The 20,264-nt window shown below is 35.8% G+C and overlaps 1 protein-coding gene across 4 annotated transcripts in view; it reads left to right on the top strand.

The window, feature by feature from the left end:
- Positions 1-20,264, top strand: part of DMXL1 (Dmx like 1) — an 87,370-nt gene that overhangs the window by 48,050 nt on the left and 19,056 nt on the right. For 2 of the 4 annotated variants that reach the window (XM_064438997.1, XM_064438996.1), the window contains exons 23-32: positions 695-947; positions 2,611-3,701; positions 3,967-4,158; positions 5,401-5,477; positions 5,666-5,793; positions 7,564-7,812; positions 16,182-16,345; positions 17,342-17,481; positions 17,810-17,895; positions 19,745-19,946. In XM_064438997.1, coding sequence (XP_064295067.1) covers positions 695-947; positions 2,611-3,701; positions 3,967-4,158; positions 5,401-5,477; positions 5,666-5,793; positions 7,564-7,812; positions 16,182-16,345; positions 17,342-17,481; positions 17,810-17,895; positions 19,745-19,946 — 2,582 coding nt within the window. Of the gene's footprint in view, positions 1-694; positions 948-2,610; positions 3,702-3,966; positions 4,159-5,400; positions 5,478-5,665; positions 5,794-7,563; positions 7,813-8,195; positions 8,310-16,181; positions 16,346-16,550; positions 16,606-17,341; positions 17,482-17,809; positions 17,896-19,744; positions 19,947-20,264 lie in introns of those variants that run through there. The other 2 variants (XM_064438999.1, XM_064438998.1) reach the window with 2 other exon arrangements.

The raw sequence follows: 20,264 nt of genomic DNA, 5'->3' as shown, positions 1-20,264 counted from the left end.
AACTTTTTTAAAGTGTTTAAGACTGTGAAGATTCTGGTTGGTTTGTGCTCTCTTTCCCCCATGTGGTCTCCCCCCACCCCCATTAATGACATATACAAATACAAATTCTAGATTCTGTTTTAGCTCTCATATTAGTGATACTAAAAAGTCCCATGGTAATAATATTAAGAGGCCTGCCTACTATTAACTTGCTCTCAGATTGTCTGCCCTGTTGAAGACAACATAGTTTTTCATTAGGAAGTTCAAGATCTGAAAATTGAAGGCATTTGGCAATATTTTAGTTTGACTCCTTGAATACCTTCACAAAAAAAAAAAATTTCCTGTGTCTGTTTGAATTGAAAAGTTGGGAAGAAATTAATCTCTTTGATAATGAAGTATTTGTTCTGTAAAGCTTCGTAACCAAAACATCCAGCTTCAAGAGGTGACATTTGCACACTGACAGTGATTTATTGAAGCCAATTGATTTCAAAGATCTATTGTCATGTTAGACTTAAACTGAAGAAATTGAAAATCACATCTTGTATATGATAGCTGGCCACAGCTATTCTGCATAGTTCCTGCTAATTTATTATCGAATTGATAGACCTACTAATCTCAGTCTGAACAGATTTGTGTCACTTCCTGTGTTGTGATCATTTTAACCAGAAGAAAAATTATAATGTTTGGTCTTGTGAATATATTTATTTTCAATCAGGTCTGCCTTGAAAAACTGAATGACATTCAATTGGCTCTTGTAATATCAAGACTTTATGAGTCAGAGTTTGAAGTATCCAGTACTTATAAATCTGTACTACAGAAGAGAGTTTTGGGAAGTGTGTTTCCTGGAAAAGAGAGCTCAGGAAACATGCACTGTGACCCTTTTCTCCGAAGTATGGCTTACTGGATTTTGGAAGATTATAGCAAGGCTCTTGACACTTTGATTAAACATTCTGTTGAAGGTGAAGGAGGTAAGAATATGAGTATTTTGCCTGTTAGATTGGTGTTAACTATTTGTTCATTTAAATCGTAGTTTCTGGAAGTGTAGTGTCAACAAGACTAGGTACTGCGCAGTTGCTCACTGTTACTAATAAATAGCTTGCTGAAGCAATGTATGTGGTTTTTACAGTAAAAGTGGTGACGGTGGTGGTGTTATCCTGTATCCCATGAATGGATACTTAATTTACCCCTTAAGTATGTGAATATCAGGATAATGGGAATGACCCTGCAGTGATGTAGCTATTTTTCCAGCGGCAGCTTAAAGATGAAGAGGCAAATTTACTTCATTAGTTAATTGGGCTCTATCACAATGTAGGAAAAAATTCTGATTGTGCAGTTCAGTTATATACCAGAGTCTGGAAGACATGGTGTTTTGTAGTTTTTAGTCCGTGGGAAGAATGGTTGACCACAATGACAAACTGCCATAGGAAAGATTTTTATATTTACTGTGATACATGGAGGCCCACGTGTTGCCTGAAATAGCATGTAAGTCTCCTAAAGTTATTCTTTTCACTGTTCGCTTGCTCACTTTATAGGCCTTCTAAGAATCAGTTGTATTATTTCCTGAAGTTAATGTTCTCAAGGAAATCACATGTTTCAAGTCCCTAGCAGTTAGCATGCTGCCTGGTTTCAGTCCTGGTACTGAGAGAAACTTGACAGGGATAAATGAAGTCTCGAATCCCCAGAGTTGTGTAATTCATTTTAGAAAACTGATTTCAGTAGAAGTTACATGCCTCAGGATAATTTTGAGCAAAGGAGGGATATAGTACTTAGTTGTTTCTGGCGTGGTCACATCCTCCTGTGTAAAATAATTTTTAAATGTTACTACTTTTTTTAATCAGTTCAGTGGCTTTTTGTGGTGTTTTGCTGTATTTTCTTACTTAAAAGGCACTCTTTCATGTACCTTTTCCTATTATCTGTAGTCGGTTGTGCTATAACTCCTGATAGAGGAGACAGTAGGGTATATCTCAGCTAACCTCGACTCTTTAAAAGCTGTGTGAATCATCCTATGCTGATGCTCCTATCTTTTCAGGGTTTTTCATGTTGTGGTTTTGGGCATGAAAACAAAATGTATAGGTGCTGCACCGCTGTGTAATTCATGTCTTCGTATGAGATAATCATAAAAGCGATGATGAGATCATTATGTATAGAAGTTATGGATTTCTGAGTTTTATTATAAGTTGCATTTTTAAGATGTAGACAAAATAAAAAATACTAATCCAAAATCTTAAAAAACTTTCTTTAAGTAAAAAACTTTAGTAAGGTGTAACATCTTATTGCCATTTAGTGATGGGAACTTCAGAAATCTAAACCAAACAGGAATGTGGTCTTGTTTGACTGCAGTAGAATTGGCCTAACTGCAAGGAAAAGAAATGGCAGCTGTTTTAAATTAAAGGTCTTACCTGCTTTTCTCCTCAAGCTTCTCTTTTTAGTAGTGATTAGGTTGGCAATGTCCTCTCTCCCAAGGTATTCAAATGATGAAGGTGCAAAGGAAGGTGAAAAGTGGGGGGTGCAAGGAAGTAAAAGGTAGAATGAGTATTAAGACCTGATAGCCTTCTGATTAACTTAGAACTTTGCAGATGGATTATTTCATACAGAATGGTAGATTTTCCTCATGATGCAATATCCTTTCAGATGAAGGAGACGGTTCATCAAGTTGTAACCCTGCAGTGTTTAACTTCTATAACTACTTAAGAACACATCCTCTATTGTTGAGACGTCATTTTGGCTCTTCTGATACATCTTCCACACACATTTGCCTAACAGTAGAAAATGGATTAGCTGACAAAATCAACATGGGCGAAAGACGGCTGTTTTTCACTACTGCATATGCTCATCTAAAAGCTGGTTGTCCTATGTTGGCCTTAGAAGTGTTATCAAAGATGCCCAAAGTTGTCAAGAAGTCAAAGTCTTTCTGTAGATCCCCTAGTTTAATGGATACTAGTAAAGATTTCTCACCATCTTCTCCAGTTAGAGAGTTGGAAACAAAAGACCGATCTTCCAGTGTTGATTGGTCACAGCCAGTATTTAATGGTCTAGGTTCACCTTCAGACTGTTCATCAGGAAAACATTCAAGTTCAACTCTTTCCTTTGACTGGAGCCAGCCAAGTGTGGTATTCCAAGATGAACAATTGAAACTACAGTCAGACAGTGATGAAAGTGATGAGAGTGAAGATTCTTCCCTGGTAATGAAAGAGCTTAAACCTCCAAAGAAAACTGAAAAATTACCTGAAAGAAGTTCTAGCTACACAGAATCTTTTAGTGTGGTTGATGACAAAGATATTTTAAGTCCATCAGAAGATATAATTTCAGCACAGCTGAAGTTCAGAGCATGCCTGAAAATTCTTACTGTAGAGCTTCGTACCCTGTCCACTGGTTATGAGGTAGATGGTGGGAAGTTGAGGTATCAGCTTTACCAGTGGCTTGAAAGAGAAGTGGTAGCTCTTCAAAAGACCTGTGATTATAGTGTTGAAGTAGAAGAGAGACAGTCAGGAATAAATGTGTTGCCAGAGGAAGTTCCGTTACATGAAAATACTGAAGACTTAGCTGAACAGCAAAAAAATATGCTACAAAAAGAAGACTTTCAGAAAAGATGTCAATGGCTTCTGAAATACCAGTCTCTCCTAAGAATGTTCCTTAGTTACTGCATACTTCATGGCTCTCATGGTGGAGGTTTGGCATCTGTCAGAATGGAATTAATTCTGCTGTTGCAGGAGTCTCAGCAGGTATGTGGGGGAGCTTAGTGTGTGTTTTGTCTGCTTCAGGTTTGTTGTAGTTTTTTTAATGTGTTTTATATTATTGTTGAAGTTTTCCTATTATAGTATGCATCTGTTTTATAATAAATGTGACACTGTTTTTAACATGTTATGTTTTCTGTAGATTATGGGGGTTTTGTTGTTTAGAATCCCCTTCTCCTCCTTAAAAAGTTCTGCTTTTCTCTTTATGAAGCTGTACTATCACTTTGTGTGTGTGTTTCTTGCTTGTTTTCAGGAGCAGTCAATGCAGAAACCTTCTAGCCCTCTACCAGAGCAAAGCTCCATACCTCTCCTATTTGCTTGCACAGCTAGTGCCAAAACAGTGGTTGCTAATCCGTTGCTACATCTTGGTAACTTAACTCATGATATATTACATGCCATAATAAACCTTGATTCGCCACCTCATCCAGATACTCAGAACAATAAGGTGTGTATTTTTGAGTTGTTTGTTGTTATTGTCCAGTTTGCTGAAGTCGTGAATATTTTTCTGACAGCATGAAAACTTTCTGATATGCATACCTGTGACAAGTAATAAAACTGTGGAACGTAATTATTTTCTGTGATACTTCTCTTGGGATGAAACAATGTCCACTGACTATTGCTTATTGTTGAGGCGCTGAGCATCTGGTTCAACAAGCTGAAGTAGACTGGTCTCTCTCAGGACTGAGTATTTGACCAAGATGACACCTGTTATGGAAAACATGTTGTACTACACTCTGTCTCAAATTTGCCTTTATGACAGTATGATTGCTACTTCTGTTATATTAATGTCAAACTCCACAGTTCAGTCCTGGACCTAAGTAAAATTAAGTTTTAAAGTATAAAAACTGATTGTCATCCAAGTGCAGTAAACTCAGACTTTTTTTGTGAAACAGTATATATGTTTATACAGTAAAATATAGTATTTTTTTAAATTTATGTTTCTGTAGGATTTCTTCTGTATTTAACATTTGACTAGAAACCAAACTTTAAAGTGTTAGGTTAAATCTTTCCTTAAGTTTTGTATGCTTTAGGCATACAAAATGTTTACTTTTACTCGAGATTTCTAGAGAACTCTTAAGAGATGGCTCAGTTCCTAGTCTGTGCTTTGTTTCAGAGGAAACAGACAAATGAGTTATGATACCATTTTTTTCAAAGTGAACCTTTTTGATAAAAAAATTCTTTAGCTCTTTACATGTGTGTTTTGTGATACATTAAGAAAAGCATCAGCTATGATAAAAATAGCGATCAGTGTGATACTGAGTAAATTGTGTATGTGTCCAAGAGCTGCACAAGAATTGGTCAAAAACGAAGCTGCATTATAGCTTTCATTCTGAAGGAAAGCCTTTGTATTCCAAGCCAGCTACTGTCTTAGGGTATAATCACTTACGACAGTTGTATAGAGGGTTAATATATTGCTGTTTCTTAATTGAAAACCTTGGTGCTAGAGCTGATCTGTGATTATGGTTTTGTAAGGTGAGTGAGTGCTTCTGCATCCCTTTCATTGCAAAGTGAATTAATTTATCTGAAATGAATTTGGAAGAGAAGGTGGCTATGTAAGTGATTTTTGCCGTAAGTGCTTATACCTTCCATATTCAGTGCTTGCTATGAATCTGTATGCATGAAAGGCGTATGATACTAAACACTGTTCATCTTGAGTGTAACATGTTCTATAAAATTTTTCTTACAGATATATGTAATGCATACCTTAGCAGCATCACTCTCTGCTTGCATCTACCAATGTCTCTGTGATGGCCACAGCTACAGGTAAAGGTCTTTGAAAAGTACTTTTTAGAGAATGGTCAACACACTGTCTCACTGTAATGATGGTATAATAGATAGTGCACCAGAAGGCAGTGCTCACACCTGCCTACATCTAGAAAGGACTATCACTTGAATAGTTTTTAACATTTTTTTAATATATATTTACAACTTCCCACTTTTCTATTTCACAGCTCATTTCAAGCAAATCAGTTCACTGGAACAGTGTATCAGACAGTGCTATTAACTCAGCGCCATTCTCTAAGAACAACAGGCTTAGAAGAAACAGCGACTCCCAATACATCACCTGCTCAGTGGCCAGGTACCTAAAGTTGATCTGTTCCTTTCCTCTTAAGGAAAACTTAATTGTCTGGATCCACTGTAAGAGCATGTAGCTATGCTCTGGACTTTCTAGTAGTATTTTTAACAGCTGTGTAGTAAAAATAAGTTATTTAATAAAATCTTTATTCTTTGAAAGCTGCAAGCTAGTAACTCTGGTTATTCACTAAGTCAAGTTGATTTATGTTGCTTTCTCATACTAAAAAATGTTAGTGGGGGATCTACCAAAGGACAAGTGAAGGGAAGGTAGGGTGAAGTGTTGTGTTGTGCTCTACTTGTTCCCCCTGCAGGCAACAGTCAGTCTCATTATTATTCTACTTCCTTACTCTTGAAAAGGACTTGAAAGGCTGTCTTAGTTTGTGCTCCATCTCAGAATGGTTGTCACTAATGTACAACTTTTGAACTAACCTGAAACTGTTGAGGAAAAAGTTTATAGTGAATTTTTTTTTTGCTGTAACTTTAGAGCCCATGTAGGACTTCAGGTTATTCTTAATGTCTGCTGGGAACTATGCTAACGAAGCTACACTGGTCACATTACAGGGAGTGTAAGCTATGTAATACATGTCTGTATGAGCTTCAGTTTACAGCACTAACTTTTAAAGTAGGTGTAACCAAGAAATATAGTTTCATATTACGGGATTTGTTTTTTTCAATAAGGAAGTTTCACATTAAAAAAAATCTTCTGGAGAAACTTAAGCAGTATGTTTGTTATACTGTTTTTTTTCTTTTCTGCTAAAAGTTCTGTCACTGAATCTACAGATTTTAGAGATAAATCAGACTGTCATCTTTTCTCCTTGTTTTATTATTTGCAAAGTTAAATTTCTAATGAATGAGACAAGGGATTGTTAGCAGTTGTACTTATAGGTAACATCATCTCAAGCTGATTTATCTTATTTTTTTTATTACCTTCCCATGCCTTATGTGCACATGGGAGAGTATGACACAAAGCAGAATTCTTTGACCACTGCTGTTTTTATTTTCTTTTATGTGCGTAAAGGGACATAGTTGAAGCCACGTCTGAAACTCTTTACAACTTTTTGTGGAAGCATAAAAACACTACAAGATATTTTGTACTTAGGTGAAAGAACACTTGTTAGGCAACGCATAGTTCAAGTTGATGCCCGTGGTTTTTGGTTGGTTTTGCCACTGTAAAGTGAGAATATAGCATTTCAACTTACAGTATTACGCTGGAGTTGTAAACCTAACTGGTGAAACAAGTGCCACAGGATAGTCAATGAGCAGATCAGTGATTTTATCTTAAGTATAAGATTTGGATGCTATGTATTGAATATACCGTGGGCCACTGGATTAAAATTAGAGAATAAAGAGCTAACCCTTTGCTGAAAGAACTGAGAAGCCAGAAAAGAGAGAGTTTGAGACATGGGGGGAAGAAAGATTCATGTAAGTAAGGTAACTAAATGTTATATCATAACACAGTACCAGGTAGTTGAATTAAAGCTTCCAATGTTTTATTTAACATGTATTCCAAAACTTGAGTGCTTTTTTGTGATTCTTTTTCCTTCTCTAATTCTTGAAAAGTTGCTGTATATTTCTTTTAACTGTTAGTCAAAAATATGAAGCTGTTAAATAGCATGCCACTTTCTCCTGGAGTTTTCAATTTCCTCTAAAACTTAGAACTTTTCTACACGAGAAGGTGCTAAATAATGTAGGTTGCTAGACAAAATACCGATGATAATCCAGAGTATGTTCACACACATATATGCTTTTTTTTTTTTTTTTTTTTTGTAAACAGGAATAACATCTCTAATATGTCTCTTGAATTCTGCTGGTGAGGAAGCCCAGCCAGGTCTCACAGTTTTACTTTGTGAAATCCTAACTGCAGTCTATCTGAGTCTCTTCATCCATGGCCTAGCAACACATTCTAGCGATGAGTTGTATAGAATTATGGCTCATCCACTTAACAACAAAATGTGGTCTGCTATCTTTGGAGGAGGAGCTCATACACCCAGCAGAGGACAACTGCAATTAGCGACAAAAACTGGTTAGTTCTGTTGTTTTGCTTATATTTGTCTCCTGGGTTTTTTAAGAGAATATGACTGCTGAAAGCTTAAGAGTAATTGCTTTAAATAGTTCATGTTCAGTAAGAATTTAATGTTTTTAGATCTGCAAAGAAGAACAAGGATCAAAAATTATTAGCATAGATATTGTGTTGAAGAGAGCAGGAAGCAGAATTGAATGTTACTGAAATAGGGTTTCTAAGTAGCACAACTGCTGTAATGTGAGGGGGTTAAGTTCATCTTAAAGAGAAAATTTTCAGTACAATTACAGCTTAGTTTTAAATGTTAATTTTAAAGCTTTCCATTTCTCTCATAACAGAAATATATTCCCATTTTACAAATACAGTATGTTTTCTTTCTTTGGCAGGTAGGCACTTCCCAATGCCTAGCCCACAACAGGTAGTAGTGTTCTCCATGGAATGTGTGGGGTTTTCCAAATCCCTTACCGCCTTCAGTACTCATAGTCCTACCAAATCTTCAGGCAAGAATACTAGATTTAGTACTAGGCCTCTACATGCAGTTTGCTATGTGTGAATTTTTTTTTGCATATGTAGAAAGACAGAAAAACTTCTGTTTGCAAGCCATGCCAAAATTTAAAGCAAAGTTCTGTAACTAAAGCAGCAGTTGGATTGGGCCTTTTTATAAAAGAAAATTGGCAGTGCTGTTGTATTCTTACTACACTTCACTGGAAATTAATACTAATTATAAAATTACTTTGAACATGGTTTGAAAGGATCAGAAGTGTTTCGTATCTCTTTGGAGAGCTGCTTGTTTTTGCTTTTTGAATATAAGCATTATTATGCATGTGGATTTCTAAGTGTTCATTCTAGACATTACAAAAAAAAGGTGTCTTGGTATTCAGTTTTGATAGTCTGAGAACCCTGTAGGAAAGCAAACAGCCTTGAAGTTTTAATTTCAGATGATTATAAATTATCCTGAGGTCCAGAACGAATTCTTTAATGCTTTCCTTTTTGGTACAGATTTGTGCTTTGTAATTTAGTTGGACTTCTATAATATCAAGAGCAACAATCCTACAGATGGCCTAATATCTTAAAAGGAAGATTTTGTAAATATAAATTTACCTGAACTATGGTGACTTTGTACATCATATCTGAATATTTATTCATAAAAATATAACTTAAACAATATAGTTTTTATTATTATATTGTTATTTATGAGGTGCATGTTATATAGAATTGTCTTACCTTTCATTTAAGGAAAACTGGAAATGTAGTCTGTTTACCTACAGACTTTGTCAGACATTTAGAAAAGTATTTTCAGAATAGAGATCTTTAATCAAAAGTTCTTATTCTAGATCTGATCAGTCTTCTCTGTGGTATTGAATAAATATTTCTTATTACTATTTTGTGAAGGTTTCTGAGATTTGCTATGTCAGTATTGTTGGAAGGCATAACTGGCTTTTGTGGGCAATTTTAAGTTTCCTAGGTGTTGGTATCTGTATACTGAGCTGTGTTAATATTGCTGCTACTACTGTCTTAAAATAAGATAATTGTTTTTACATGGAAATGTACTGATATGCATACTAAATGGTTGCCTACTGCACGTTTTTCTAAAAATGAACACTGGCTGACTGATAGCAGAATTAGTAAAACTGTTGCTGGAAGAATCAAAAAGCTGAAACTGAAAATTTAAGGGAAGAAGGGGCCTTTTTAAATACTAATTTGCAGGGATAATCAAACCCTGGAAAAGGGACCTAGAGGGGTTGTGATGTCTCCATCTCTGGAGTTATTCAAAACTTGAACAAACTAGGGCATCACCTAGGTCAGCAAGGGCTTTGGGCCAGGTCCCTTCAAACCAATGTAATTCTAGGATTCTGTAGGTCTATTATTTGTTTTTAATGCATGTTTATCTGGAGCAAATTTGGGGGAAAGAATTTTGGAGAAACATCTTTTTTCTGTTACTTTAAATTTTTTTAAAAAAAAGGCTGGGGCGAGTAGACCTCCAGTGCAGCAGAAGAGTCAGATTAAAATCAGCTATATTTTTGTGCCTTTAATCTCATCTCTTACTTTTTCTTGTGACATCCAGAAATGACACTGAGGATGGAATGCTTGTTCCGGTCAACTATGGCATGTTCTTCAATAATATGATTTAGACATTGTATAACCTCCCATTTTGTTATGCATAACTAGAATCTTTTTTCTTAAGTTTATTTTTAGATTTTTGTAAAACGTCTTCATTTTCAAATGGAGATCAGAAGCCAAAAATTCTTCACACTAAAAATTCTGATATAACACCATATGTCCTTTAGCACCTTATCTAAATGTGCATGTTGATCTCCAAGTTTCAAACTTGTTTTAAGAGATTAAAGTACTATGTACAGTGCTGGCCAATACAGTGATGTGATTTTCCCTTTCTCTTCTTTCCTTTATTTGACTTAAGCATATAATAGCTTTGGATATAAAATTTCTCCTAAATAAATATGATCTTTCTTTTAGATACAAACTGAAAAGCAGGAACCAGAAAGTAGGTCTTGGTATTCTTGTAAAATCCTGACCTCTGTTAGGAATTGGTTTCTATGAAAAATTGTTGTTTTATTGGTTCTTTCACAGTAAAGCATAGCAGTTTGAATGCTTTGTAGAGCTGCCTGACATGTTGTACTTCCCAGGTGTGTTTCTTGTTTTTGCAGTTGCAGCAAATGATTTTGGCAAACTGGGTTAGCATTGGAGAATTTACATTACATTATGTCTTAAAATTGTGGATATGTTTTGTGTTCAGAGGCAATTAGCATCCGAAATATAACCTTAATGTTTATTATAGTAGAACTTTTCAGAATCCTATTTACCATATAGTTTCTCTTTAAAGTTGCCTCAGAAGACTGTTTTTGTAACTTAAGCATATATAGAGATAATAAGCTCTCTATAATCCAGAGGGTTCTTAAGGAAAAGTTTGAATTTTGCTTTAACAGTTAGAAATCCATAATTTCATTTAATATATCCAATTTTTCCATGCTACAAGAGTAAATTAAATGTAGAACTACTTCTAAAACTTGAGTATTTTACAAGTATAATGTATAGACTTAAAGTTGTCATTTTGGGTTTCAGATGTAGAAAATCAGAAATCTGATAATACTTGAGTATTAAGGCAAGTTATTCTTCTCCACTGCTTGTCCTAACTTTCCAGGCAATTAAAGAAGCTTTAACACAAATATGATTTCTGAATACTGTCATAGTTGTACTTTGGTAAAGAGAAATTATAAACTGTCAGCTCTTACTGTGATGAGTTTTGCCTAACATGCCAGAGGTTTTGAGAAAAAGATGCCCTGAGGCATCTCATGCGTATGCCATGAGGATACTCACATAAAATTTATCCATAGGATATGCCACCCTGCTGTTAGTCTTATGCATGCATTTCTCTTGTTAGATCCTCTGAATTAATTTGTAGCTTTTGCTTGCTCTCCACAAACTATTATCCATGATGTTCTAGAAAACATACTGCCTTCACAGATTTTATATATGTGTTACTTAAAGTAACTGAGCATCTAAGCGGAAGATTAATTTCGTGTTTGGCCAGTGTGTAGGCAGTTGTAAAGAAAAAACAAACCCATAAAACTCTTGCATTTATCTGCTTGCTGTACCTGCTGTTGAGGTAGGTTTCACCCAGAATCTAAAACAAAACAACAAAAACTTATCTTGCATTAGTAGTGCTTCAGATAAGAAACCTTATCTGCTTTAGACTAGATCCAACAGTGCTATATATCTGCTACTCGATTGCACCAGCAAATCAGAAACAACAGTAAAAAGTGTTCATTTTTAGACTTTATCTACAGGAATGGCTTGATCTCAGAACAGATAAAAGGATACAGATTCCTCTAGTCCTAAAGCCTTCCAGCTTACGTAAGGACCTACAACAGTCATGCCAAACTGCTCCTTTTAATGCAGAAATCCCTGCAATATTGTTAGTAATAGAAACTTTGACATCAGTGTGAGAATAATTCTTTGAATTCCAGCTCAGAAGTAGGGACTGCAATGTTGGGCTAGTTCTCTTGCAGTACTTTGGAGAACTGAGTACTTCATTACTTGTGTGGCCTTTCTGTTCTCTATGAAGGTCTTTGTCTTCTCACTATTACTGTCTTATTCTTGGTTAAGTCACCGTTAAAACAGATTAGAAGTTTGACTTGAAGTGTTTGCATTGTGAATGATGGTGTTATTTTGCTCACTAAAATAAGCCTTAGATGTTTAGAACAGAATATGTCAACAAAGTTTGTGTATGCTACAGAGTGTTTCATTGTGCTTACATGATTTTTTGAGAGGTTTCCATTCACCATTTGTTGACATGCCCATAACATATGCCCATAATGCATGTAATGTCCCCAGAATAATCTGAGAGTTTAATATATACTTTCTTGAGCTTTTCACTACTCTGTAAATGGTGCATAAATGCATCAAAGCATCTACAGTCTTGAGTACATATAGTAATCAGGCTGCACCTTATGGAACTTAATTGCAATTGCTACTCTTGAGTGCTAATTAATTAAATTCATCACCTTGGCCACACAAGCTACTACCCATGAGTAAGCAGAACATCATGTTGAAAACTTCAGGATTTGTAACCTTGCAAAATGCAACTTCTCTAGGTTTGAAGTCAAAACATCCAGCAGTGTAGACTTTCACCAGGCTGCTGTTCTAGCTGGCTTTCATACCTCCCCAAAGAATTAAAGAAATCTCTGTAGGGCTTCACCCTTACTAAAATTATTAGAGGTGTGATTCAAAATCAGTATTTCTTTGTCATGTCTCTGCCATTCCACTCTGTTCTGGCCTTCAGCAGTGCGGATATTTATTGATGACTGCAATCAAGGGTGATGTTTTTGTAAGAGGAGGACTTAATAATTTTGCATCTCTTAATGAAGACTTGCATTTTTCATAGGTGGTTGGGGTGTTGATGGTTCATGCCTGCACACAGTCTTCAATAAAACACAGTAACTCTGACTTGCATTTTAGTTTTTTGGGAAATTGAAAGAGATCTGCCTTTTAGCTCTTCTTGGGAAGGTGGAAAGGAGGTGACATGGGCAACAAGTCCTTTGAATATCATTGCATGTGTTAAATCTTGGCAGAAGTAGAAGCATTTTCCTTGCCTGAAATATTTCAATGTTCTGGGAAAGTAATATCAATTTTACATTTGTTTTATAAGTAAAATGGGACTGAAGATAAATGTTTTGAATGTAAAAAAGAAAAAGTAAGAGTTTTAACAAGAATACATGAGAAATTTGAAAGTGCATATAATTGGTGATCTGAAATCCCAAATGACAAAGTTAGATTTTTAATGAATTTGTTAATTTATTTAAAGATTTTTATAATGCAAAAAAAAGGAAATTGGCATTAGTATTATGTATTTCAAGCCACTTAAATGGTTGTACTTTTATTTGCCTTAAATATTGGATTTTTTTCCAATGGCCACCCTGCAGTATTCAAAGTATTCAAAGTATACAAAGAATGATCCAGTAGAATTGAAAAAAGTGCTGTTTTAAAGCAAAGCGTTTGCTTTTTGAATTCTGCTTAGAAGAACAACCTGCAAGCCATATACTTGCTTATTTCTGTATCGTGCAAAACTTGCTCCTTATTTTATGCCTAGTGAATTTTTTTTTTTTAAGCAATTGCTAAAAATTCATACGGTGATGCATGTGCATGCTCTTTCTTAGCTAATGAGCTTTAAGTAATGAATTGAAAATGCATTGTACTGCAGCTATTATATTTGCAACTTTTAGTACAGGTAAGTGGATTTCAAGTAATATCCCTAATGGCGGGGGGGGGGGGAAGGGGTGGGAATTATGATACAGTAAAGTAGCGCAACACAGACTGTTAAAATATTCCAGTTGCAAGATGAAAGATGAGACACTGTCTTCAGCTTTTCTTAGATTCTCTATATAAATTAATTTTATAGTTCAGCTGCTTGCAGTTGTAATGGTTGTCTTCATACAGAGTCAAAAACGTTTTTGAAAATCCTTGGAAAAACTTTTTTTTTTCTGGTCCAAAAATGACCAGAAGTTAGGAAAAAATTCCATCAACCACTGTGAATACAGAGTATTTGCCCATTGGGGGGTGGGGGGGGATCATAGTTGTGATGTATAAAAAAACAAACCCTCTTTTATTTAAAAAACTCAACTGCAATCTTACCTCCCTCAGGGTTTACAGTTGACTCAGTTTTTGTTATGAGTGTGGAAGTCGTACATGTGGAATATGTTCTTAAATGAGTGTTATTTTTCTTTTGTCAAGAGCATTAGACCTTCTGTTTTCAAGTGATTAGAGTACCATAACAGCTTTGAAGGAAATAGTCTTTCAAACATCTATCAAGACTCAAATGTCTCCTGTGGATAAAGCAAGTGTAAAAAAAAAAATAAAACCACACCAAAAAACCAGGGGGTGGGGTACGTATAGGAAATATCTTTTTGTAGTAGTTCACTGCAGGCATACGTAGGGATGCTGGCTCTTTTTATGCCATGCCCCAGCATTATTAACAGGAGAAGGTAATCTCAGAAGCTTCAGTGGAAGTTTTTGAGCTCTTGGCAACAAAAGGGAATAAGGAAAGTTAAAAGCAATAAAGCCCCCGTTTGTGTTTGTGGTGTTCATATTAGTTCATCCTTGCAACTGGTGTGGCCCAACGTGTTAATGCTTGAACACAGCAATAGGGTTATGTAGTCTCTAGGTCAGCTCTCTAGCCTGAAGATTTGCTTTATTGGAGACTATTTATTACTGTTTTTACATCAGCCCAAGACTCAAATCATAAGGCAACCCATATTCCCCTTTACTGAAGAGGTGCTTGTTTATATGAGATCTTTTATGACTAGCTGCCTGGTCTCATTACTGCTATATGGAAAACAAAAAACCTACTTAATTACACATGAAACAACCAGAAAGTTTTTCTATACGCTTCTTCCCCAACTGCTTTATTTTACACTTAAAAAAAGGAGTGGGATGGGGTGAAACTTTTGTTCTGTGATTCTTTTGGGTGATGTTATAGTTTTCAAACCTTAACTGGAAAAGGGAGATTTTGAAGTGCTTAAGAAAAAATTAAATGTTCAGTACTTGATTAAATAGTCGTTGACATTTTTGGGGACTTCAAAAGGCAGTTCAAAAAACTGTCTCCCTTTTTATGCTAATATTTTAACTTTCTTTGTTTTACCTAAGTCTTGAACCCATTCAGTTGTTTCACTATAGAAACTGATCTTCATGCATTACATGTATCTACCTGAAAATAAAAAACAAATTTTAAAATCAAGTAGGAAATGGATTCAAGTCCTTTTTGTCTGTAATGGAACGTGAATGAAGGGCACCATGTTGTATCAAATCTCCAAATATGATTCCCCTTCTCCATTGTCCATCCCACTTCAGAAGTGTTCTGGAGAGCCAGAACACGAACTTACTGCTCAAGGACAATGACAATTTATATCATTCCTCCACTACTAACAGAAAGGCTGTTTTGGAATACAGTTCACCTACCAAGAACTGGAATGATCTCAGGTTATTGGATGGTTATATGAGCCTCTTTAAGTAAGCCATTACTTTTTCCATATTTATGAAGTTGATACTCCTCAATTAACAAAAAAAAAAAAAAGGGATCTGAAATGAGGCTTGCTTGTTTATTCATTTGTGATATAATGGCATTAAGATGTTTCTAATAGCTTGGATAAGCTGGTTCCTTGAGTAATGTAATTCAAATAGATCTCTTGTAGACACTTCTGAAAAAAGTCAGTGCTGGGGGAAGTGAGAGGACCCCTCAACTCCTAGGGGTATTATTACACATAATTAGTCTTCCCCTGTTTGATAAGGTATATATTGCATTGTATTAGTTAAAATTGGTTTATATTTGCTGGAGAAATATATTGTCAGGACATATGGATTTATCAGAATTGTACCATTTAGAAAAGAGTACAGACCTCCTCTGGAAGGACACAGAATTAAAACTTGGAGAAGGAATGGCAAGCTTAGGTATTTGCACTATATATCCTGAAAGACTCTTGACTTGTCTTAAAAAACCAAGCATAATTGGTATTCAGTAATCCTTACTAAAGTAATTTAGTTTTGCAGTATTGTTGCTTGAGCAATGAATATCTCTCATCTTTGTTGAAGGAAGAAAGCTTCTAATGCAGTTATGGGTGTACTCTACTATTCTGTATTATTTGTGCTGGGGGTTTTCCACTTCTGGAGTCTTATTTATGTATTTGTTTTGCATATTTGAGGACTAACATTCTCTAAGCTTATTTGCTATGGAAATGTTAAGATAGAATTCTGAAAACATAATGAGGAAGATTTTTACTTTCTATTATAAATCCCTTTATTAAAAGCAGTAGGGAGGTGGAGCAATTTAAAACAATATGCTGTATTTTCTTCCTCTGTAGATGATGGAGAGAAACAGCAAAAACGTTACAAGCTTTCATCAAAAATCTCTCCAAAAGAGAGTTCTCATTCACCTGCATTGCCATTGGTAGACCAAGAATCTCCATCCTACAAAGAAAGATTTATTCCTCCTGAGCTTAGCATCTGGGATTATTTCATTGCAAAGGTAATTTTTTGCTATTACGACAGTTAAATATCTTCTGTCACTGGTAATTTTTTTCTTCTTAGTCTTTATTCTAGATATCAATTTAGATGTGTGATGGAAGCTGCCTGGTTTTATTACTCATATTTATCTTTTTCTAAAATATTGCCTATAGATATTTTTGAAACAGCTTTCTTAAACTGTTCTTATGAAATTAATTTGTTTTCAGGTAATGGTATGAACAAAACACGTTTCCTATATGGCTGCAGAGTACAAATATATAGGTAATTGTGGATCAGCTGTTTACATGAACAAGGAAATGCAAGCAGCTTTTTAGTATCTATGTCAAATGGGTGAAGTGAATGTGTATACTAAAAGGAAATCAAATTATGTTGCCCTCTGTCAAGCCTGCCGTGGCAGATCTTTCTTTGTTGAAAGTGACATAATTCTGTGGAGTTGTATGGCCCATTTCTATATCAAGTGTCAGCAAAATAAATATATAAGCAGTTTTTTAGGAGCAAGGACAAAAAAAGAAATTACAAATACTGAATAACACAGTGGGGCACTGATGGTGGGGTTATCATAAATATTGAACTCTGTAGGCAGGGGATAGGATTTTCTTGTTCTTTAATCCTCTGAGTGCTTCGAAGAACTAGAGAGAAAATACACTGGTGGTTTTGGCTTCCCTCTGACAAATAACTAGCTTTTGTGTCCTACATGTGTTATGATGTATCTGCCCTGAAAATAAAGCAAAATAAGAACTGGAAAACTTCTAGTATTTTCATTTTCAGCATTAGAATTTCAAGTAATGTGAAAAATAGTTAAGCTGCTAAAGTATGCAATGCTCGTGAACAGTTATCCTTTTCATAAGGTACAAACTCCAAATGTTGCTAAATTGAGTAAGATGATATATTTAATAGTTTTTATTAAAAAAAGGAAGTATAATGATGTATGTTTTAAAAGATAATTTAAAACTAGATGTTTACTAGAATACTCAAAGAATACTGTTTAAATTTTTAGCCTTTTCCTCCATCACAAAGTGGAGTGGAATATGATTCAGAAGAGAGTCAGGAAAGTGGTGAAGATGAAGAAGATATTGGTGGAGATGGGTTTGCATCAAATTCACATAATCAAGAGCACTCTAATTCGAATTCATATAGGTAAGTAACTCTTTAGAATGGAAGATATTCTGCAATGGCTAGACTTGCATTTCTGGCCTTTTATTTTTGAGATAATACACCAGTTACTTGATATGTTGTGGCAATGCATTATCTAAACTTAATAGTTAATTTTTTTTAATTATTGTTTTACTCATTTCATTCATACATGATATAGTGACTTTTGAAAGCATCTATAACATTCTAAATGTCGTTTGTAGTTATCAGCAGTTTATGAGGATTTAAAGCTCTGAATTTAAATCCTAATTGTCAATAAGTGAGAAAAAATATTTTCATATTAGTAAGTGACTTACTAGTACTTTCTTGTTAGTTGGTCACTGATGAGATTGGCAATGGTTCAGCTGGTACTTCACAATTTGAAGACTTTCTACCCTTTGGCTGGACATGATCTTTCAGGTAATAAGCAGCAGTGTTGTCTTTTCATACTTTATAAACACATTTTAAATCAGTAATGTGTTGAATAATATATATGTTGTAGCTTTAATTTAATTCAAAAGTTCTTAATTTTTCATGATCTGGGAATAATTGTTCTGATACTGTTTATCATACAGGTATATTTATGAAATAGCATGGTGGGTGGGTAGGATGAGTGGGCGAGAAGGAATGCTCAGTAGCTAGCAGAAGTCTCTGCATACTTAGTTTTTTCTTTGCCTCCTAGTCGTACAAGAATGTTTACAATATTTGTTTCTTGGTGGAAACTCTATAGTTTTTTGTAAATCATGTTACATCATTTCTATTTCTTGCTTCTTAGAATCATAGTATCATGGAATGGTCCAACCCCTATGTCATGGGCAGGGACACATTTCACTAGATTGTGTTTCTCAAAGCTCCATCTAACCTGACCTTGAACACTTCCAGTGAGGGGGCATCTACAACTTCTCTGGCAACCTGTTCAGTGTCTCACCCTCACAGTAAAAAAAACCCCTTCCTTATGTCCATTCTAAAGCTACTTTCCTTCAGTTTAAAACCATTACCCTTTGTCCTTTCACTACAGGTCCTGGTAAAAAGTCTTTCTCCATCTTTCTTGTAAGCCCCCTTCAGGTACTGAAAGGATGCAGTAAGATCTGCCTTCTCTCCTCCAGGCTGAACAACCCCGACTTTCTCAGCGTTTCCTTATAGGAGAGGTGTTCCAGCCCCCTAATAATTTTTGTGGCCACCCTCTGGACCTGCTCCAACAGTTCCATGTCTTTCTCATACTGGGAGCCCCAGGGCTGGATGCGATACTCCAGGTGGGGTCTCGTGAGAATGACTATGGGGCAGAATCACCTTCCTCGCCCTGCTGGCCACCCTTCTTTTAATGCTGCCTGCGATATGGTTGGCTTTCTGGGCTGCAAGTGCACACTGCTAGCTCTTATTCAATCTTTTGTCCACCAGTACCTCCAAGTCCTCCTCCGCAGGGCTGCTCTCAATCCCTTTGTCCCCCAGCCTGTACTGATACTGGGAATTGCCCTGACCCACATGCAGGACCTTGCACTTGGTCTTGTTGACCTCCTTCATGAGGTTCACATGAGCCCACTCCTCAAGCCTGTCAAGGTTCTTCTGGGTAGCATCCTGTCCCTCTGGTGAATCAACTGTACCACTCATCTCTGTGTTGTCTGCAAGCCTGCTTGGATGCACTCACTACCACTGTCTATGGTATTATCAAAGATATTGAACAGTACTGATCCCAATTCAGATCCCTGCAGGACACCACTTGTAACTGATCTTCATTTGGACATTGAGCTGTTGACTACAACTCTCTGGATGCAGTCATTCAGCCAATTCCTTATTAATCAAATAGCCCATCCATCAAATCTGTCACACTGTTTATAGGTAAGGATGTTGCATGGGACTGTGTCAAAGGCTTTACAGAAGTCAAAAGTAGAGTCCATCAGTTTCTCTTCCGTTACCCACCAGTGCAGTCGATCCATCATAGAATGCTGCCAGATGTCATGCATGATTTTCCTTTGTGAAGCCATGTTGGGTCTCTCATCACCTGACTGTTATCCATATGTCTTGACATAGCTTTGAGGATGATCTGTTCTATGATACTTAATTTCTGTCAGTGTTGAAGAAGTCTACTCCTGTTTTTAACAATGATAGCACAAAGCAGGTCATTTTTTGTACTCGTAAATATCAATGTGAGGTTTGAAAAAAGCTTACTTTTGGAGTTAGTTCAGCCTTCAGCTGTGGAATTGTCCTCATCAATGTTATAATGGAGAAGGAAGGCTTTTTTTTTTTTTTTATAATTTACTTGTCTTTCTAGAGCTTCCAGTTAGCTCTCCAATATGCCATGCAGTTTTGAAAACACTACAGCGCTGGGAACAAGTTCTTCTTCGACGTCTTGAGCTATATGGGGGTCCCCCTCAACATTATATTTCAGTTCATGCTTCTGAAGATGCCCTAGCTGCCGGTCCTGCATTGCTTCGTCATAAAACTTTACTTGAGCCTACAAACACTCCATTCCGGTGAGTCTAGCTTCTATAAACAGTGACTATAATATCTTTAATATACATCAGACACTATGTTGTTAGTGCATGTGATAGACTATAACTTCGATAACTATATAATACCAGTTTCTGGACTTGATCTAATCCATTGTGAACTTGTGGGTACACATGAAAATCTATGCGTCTCTGGTCCAAAGCAAGATCAGGAAAATCAATCAAAAGTTTATAATTTTTTTTAGTTCCTTTATTGAAGCTTAACATGAATTTGAGCATCTCTGTGGAAAAACTGTGGTTTACAGTAAATAAAGAATAACAAATTTGCCCTAATTGATAATT

The sequence above is a fragment of the Phalacrocorax carbo genome, chromosome Z (assembly GCF_963921805.1).
Source record: "Phalacrocorax carbo chromosome Z, bPhaCar2.1, whole genome shotgun sequence".
Taxonomy (NCBI): Eukaryota; Metazoa; Chordata; class Aves; order Suliformes; family Phalacrocoracidae; genus Phalacrocorax; species Phalacrocorax carbo.
This window is presented reverse-complemented; position numbering and strand designations above follow the sequence as displayed.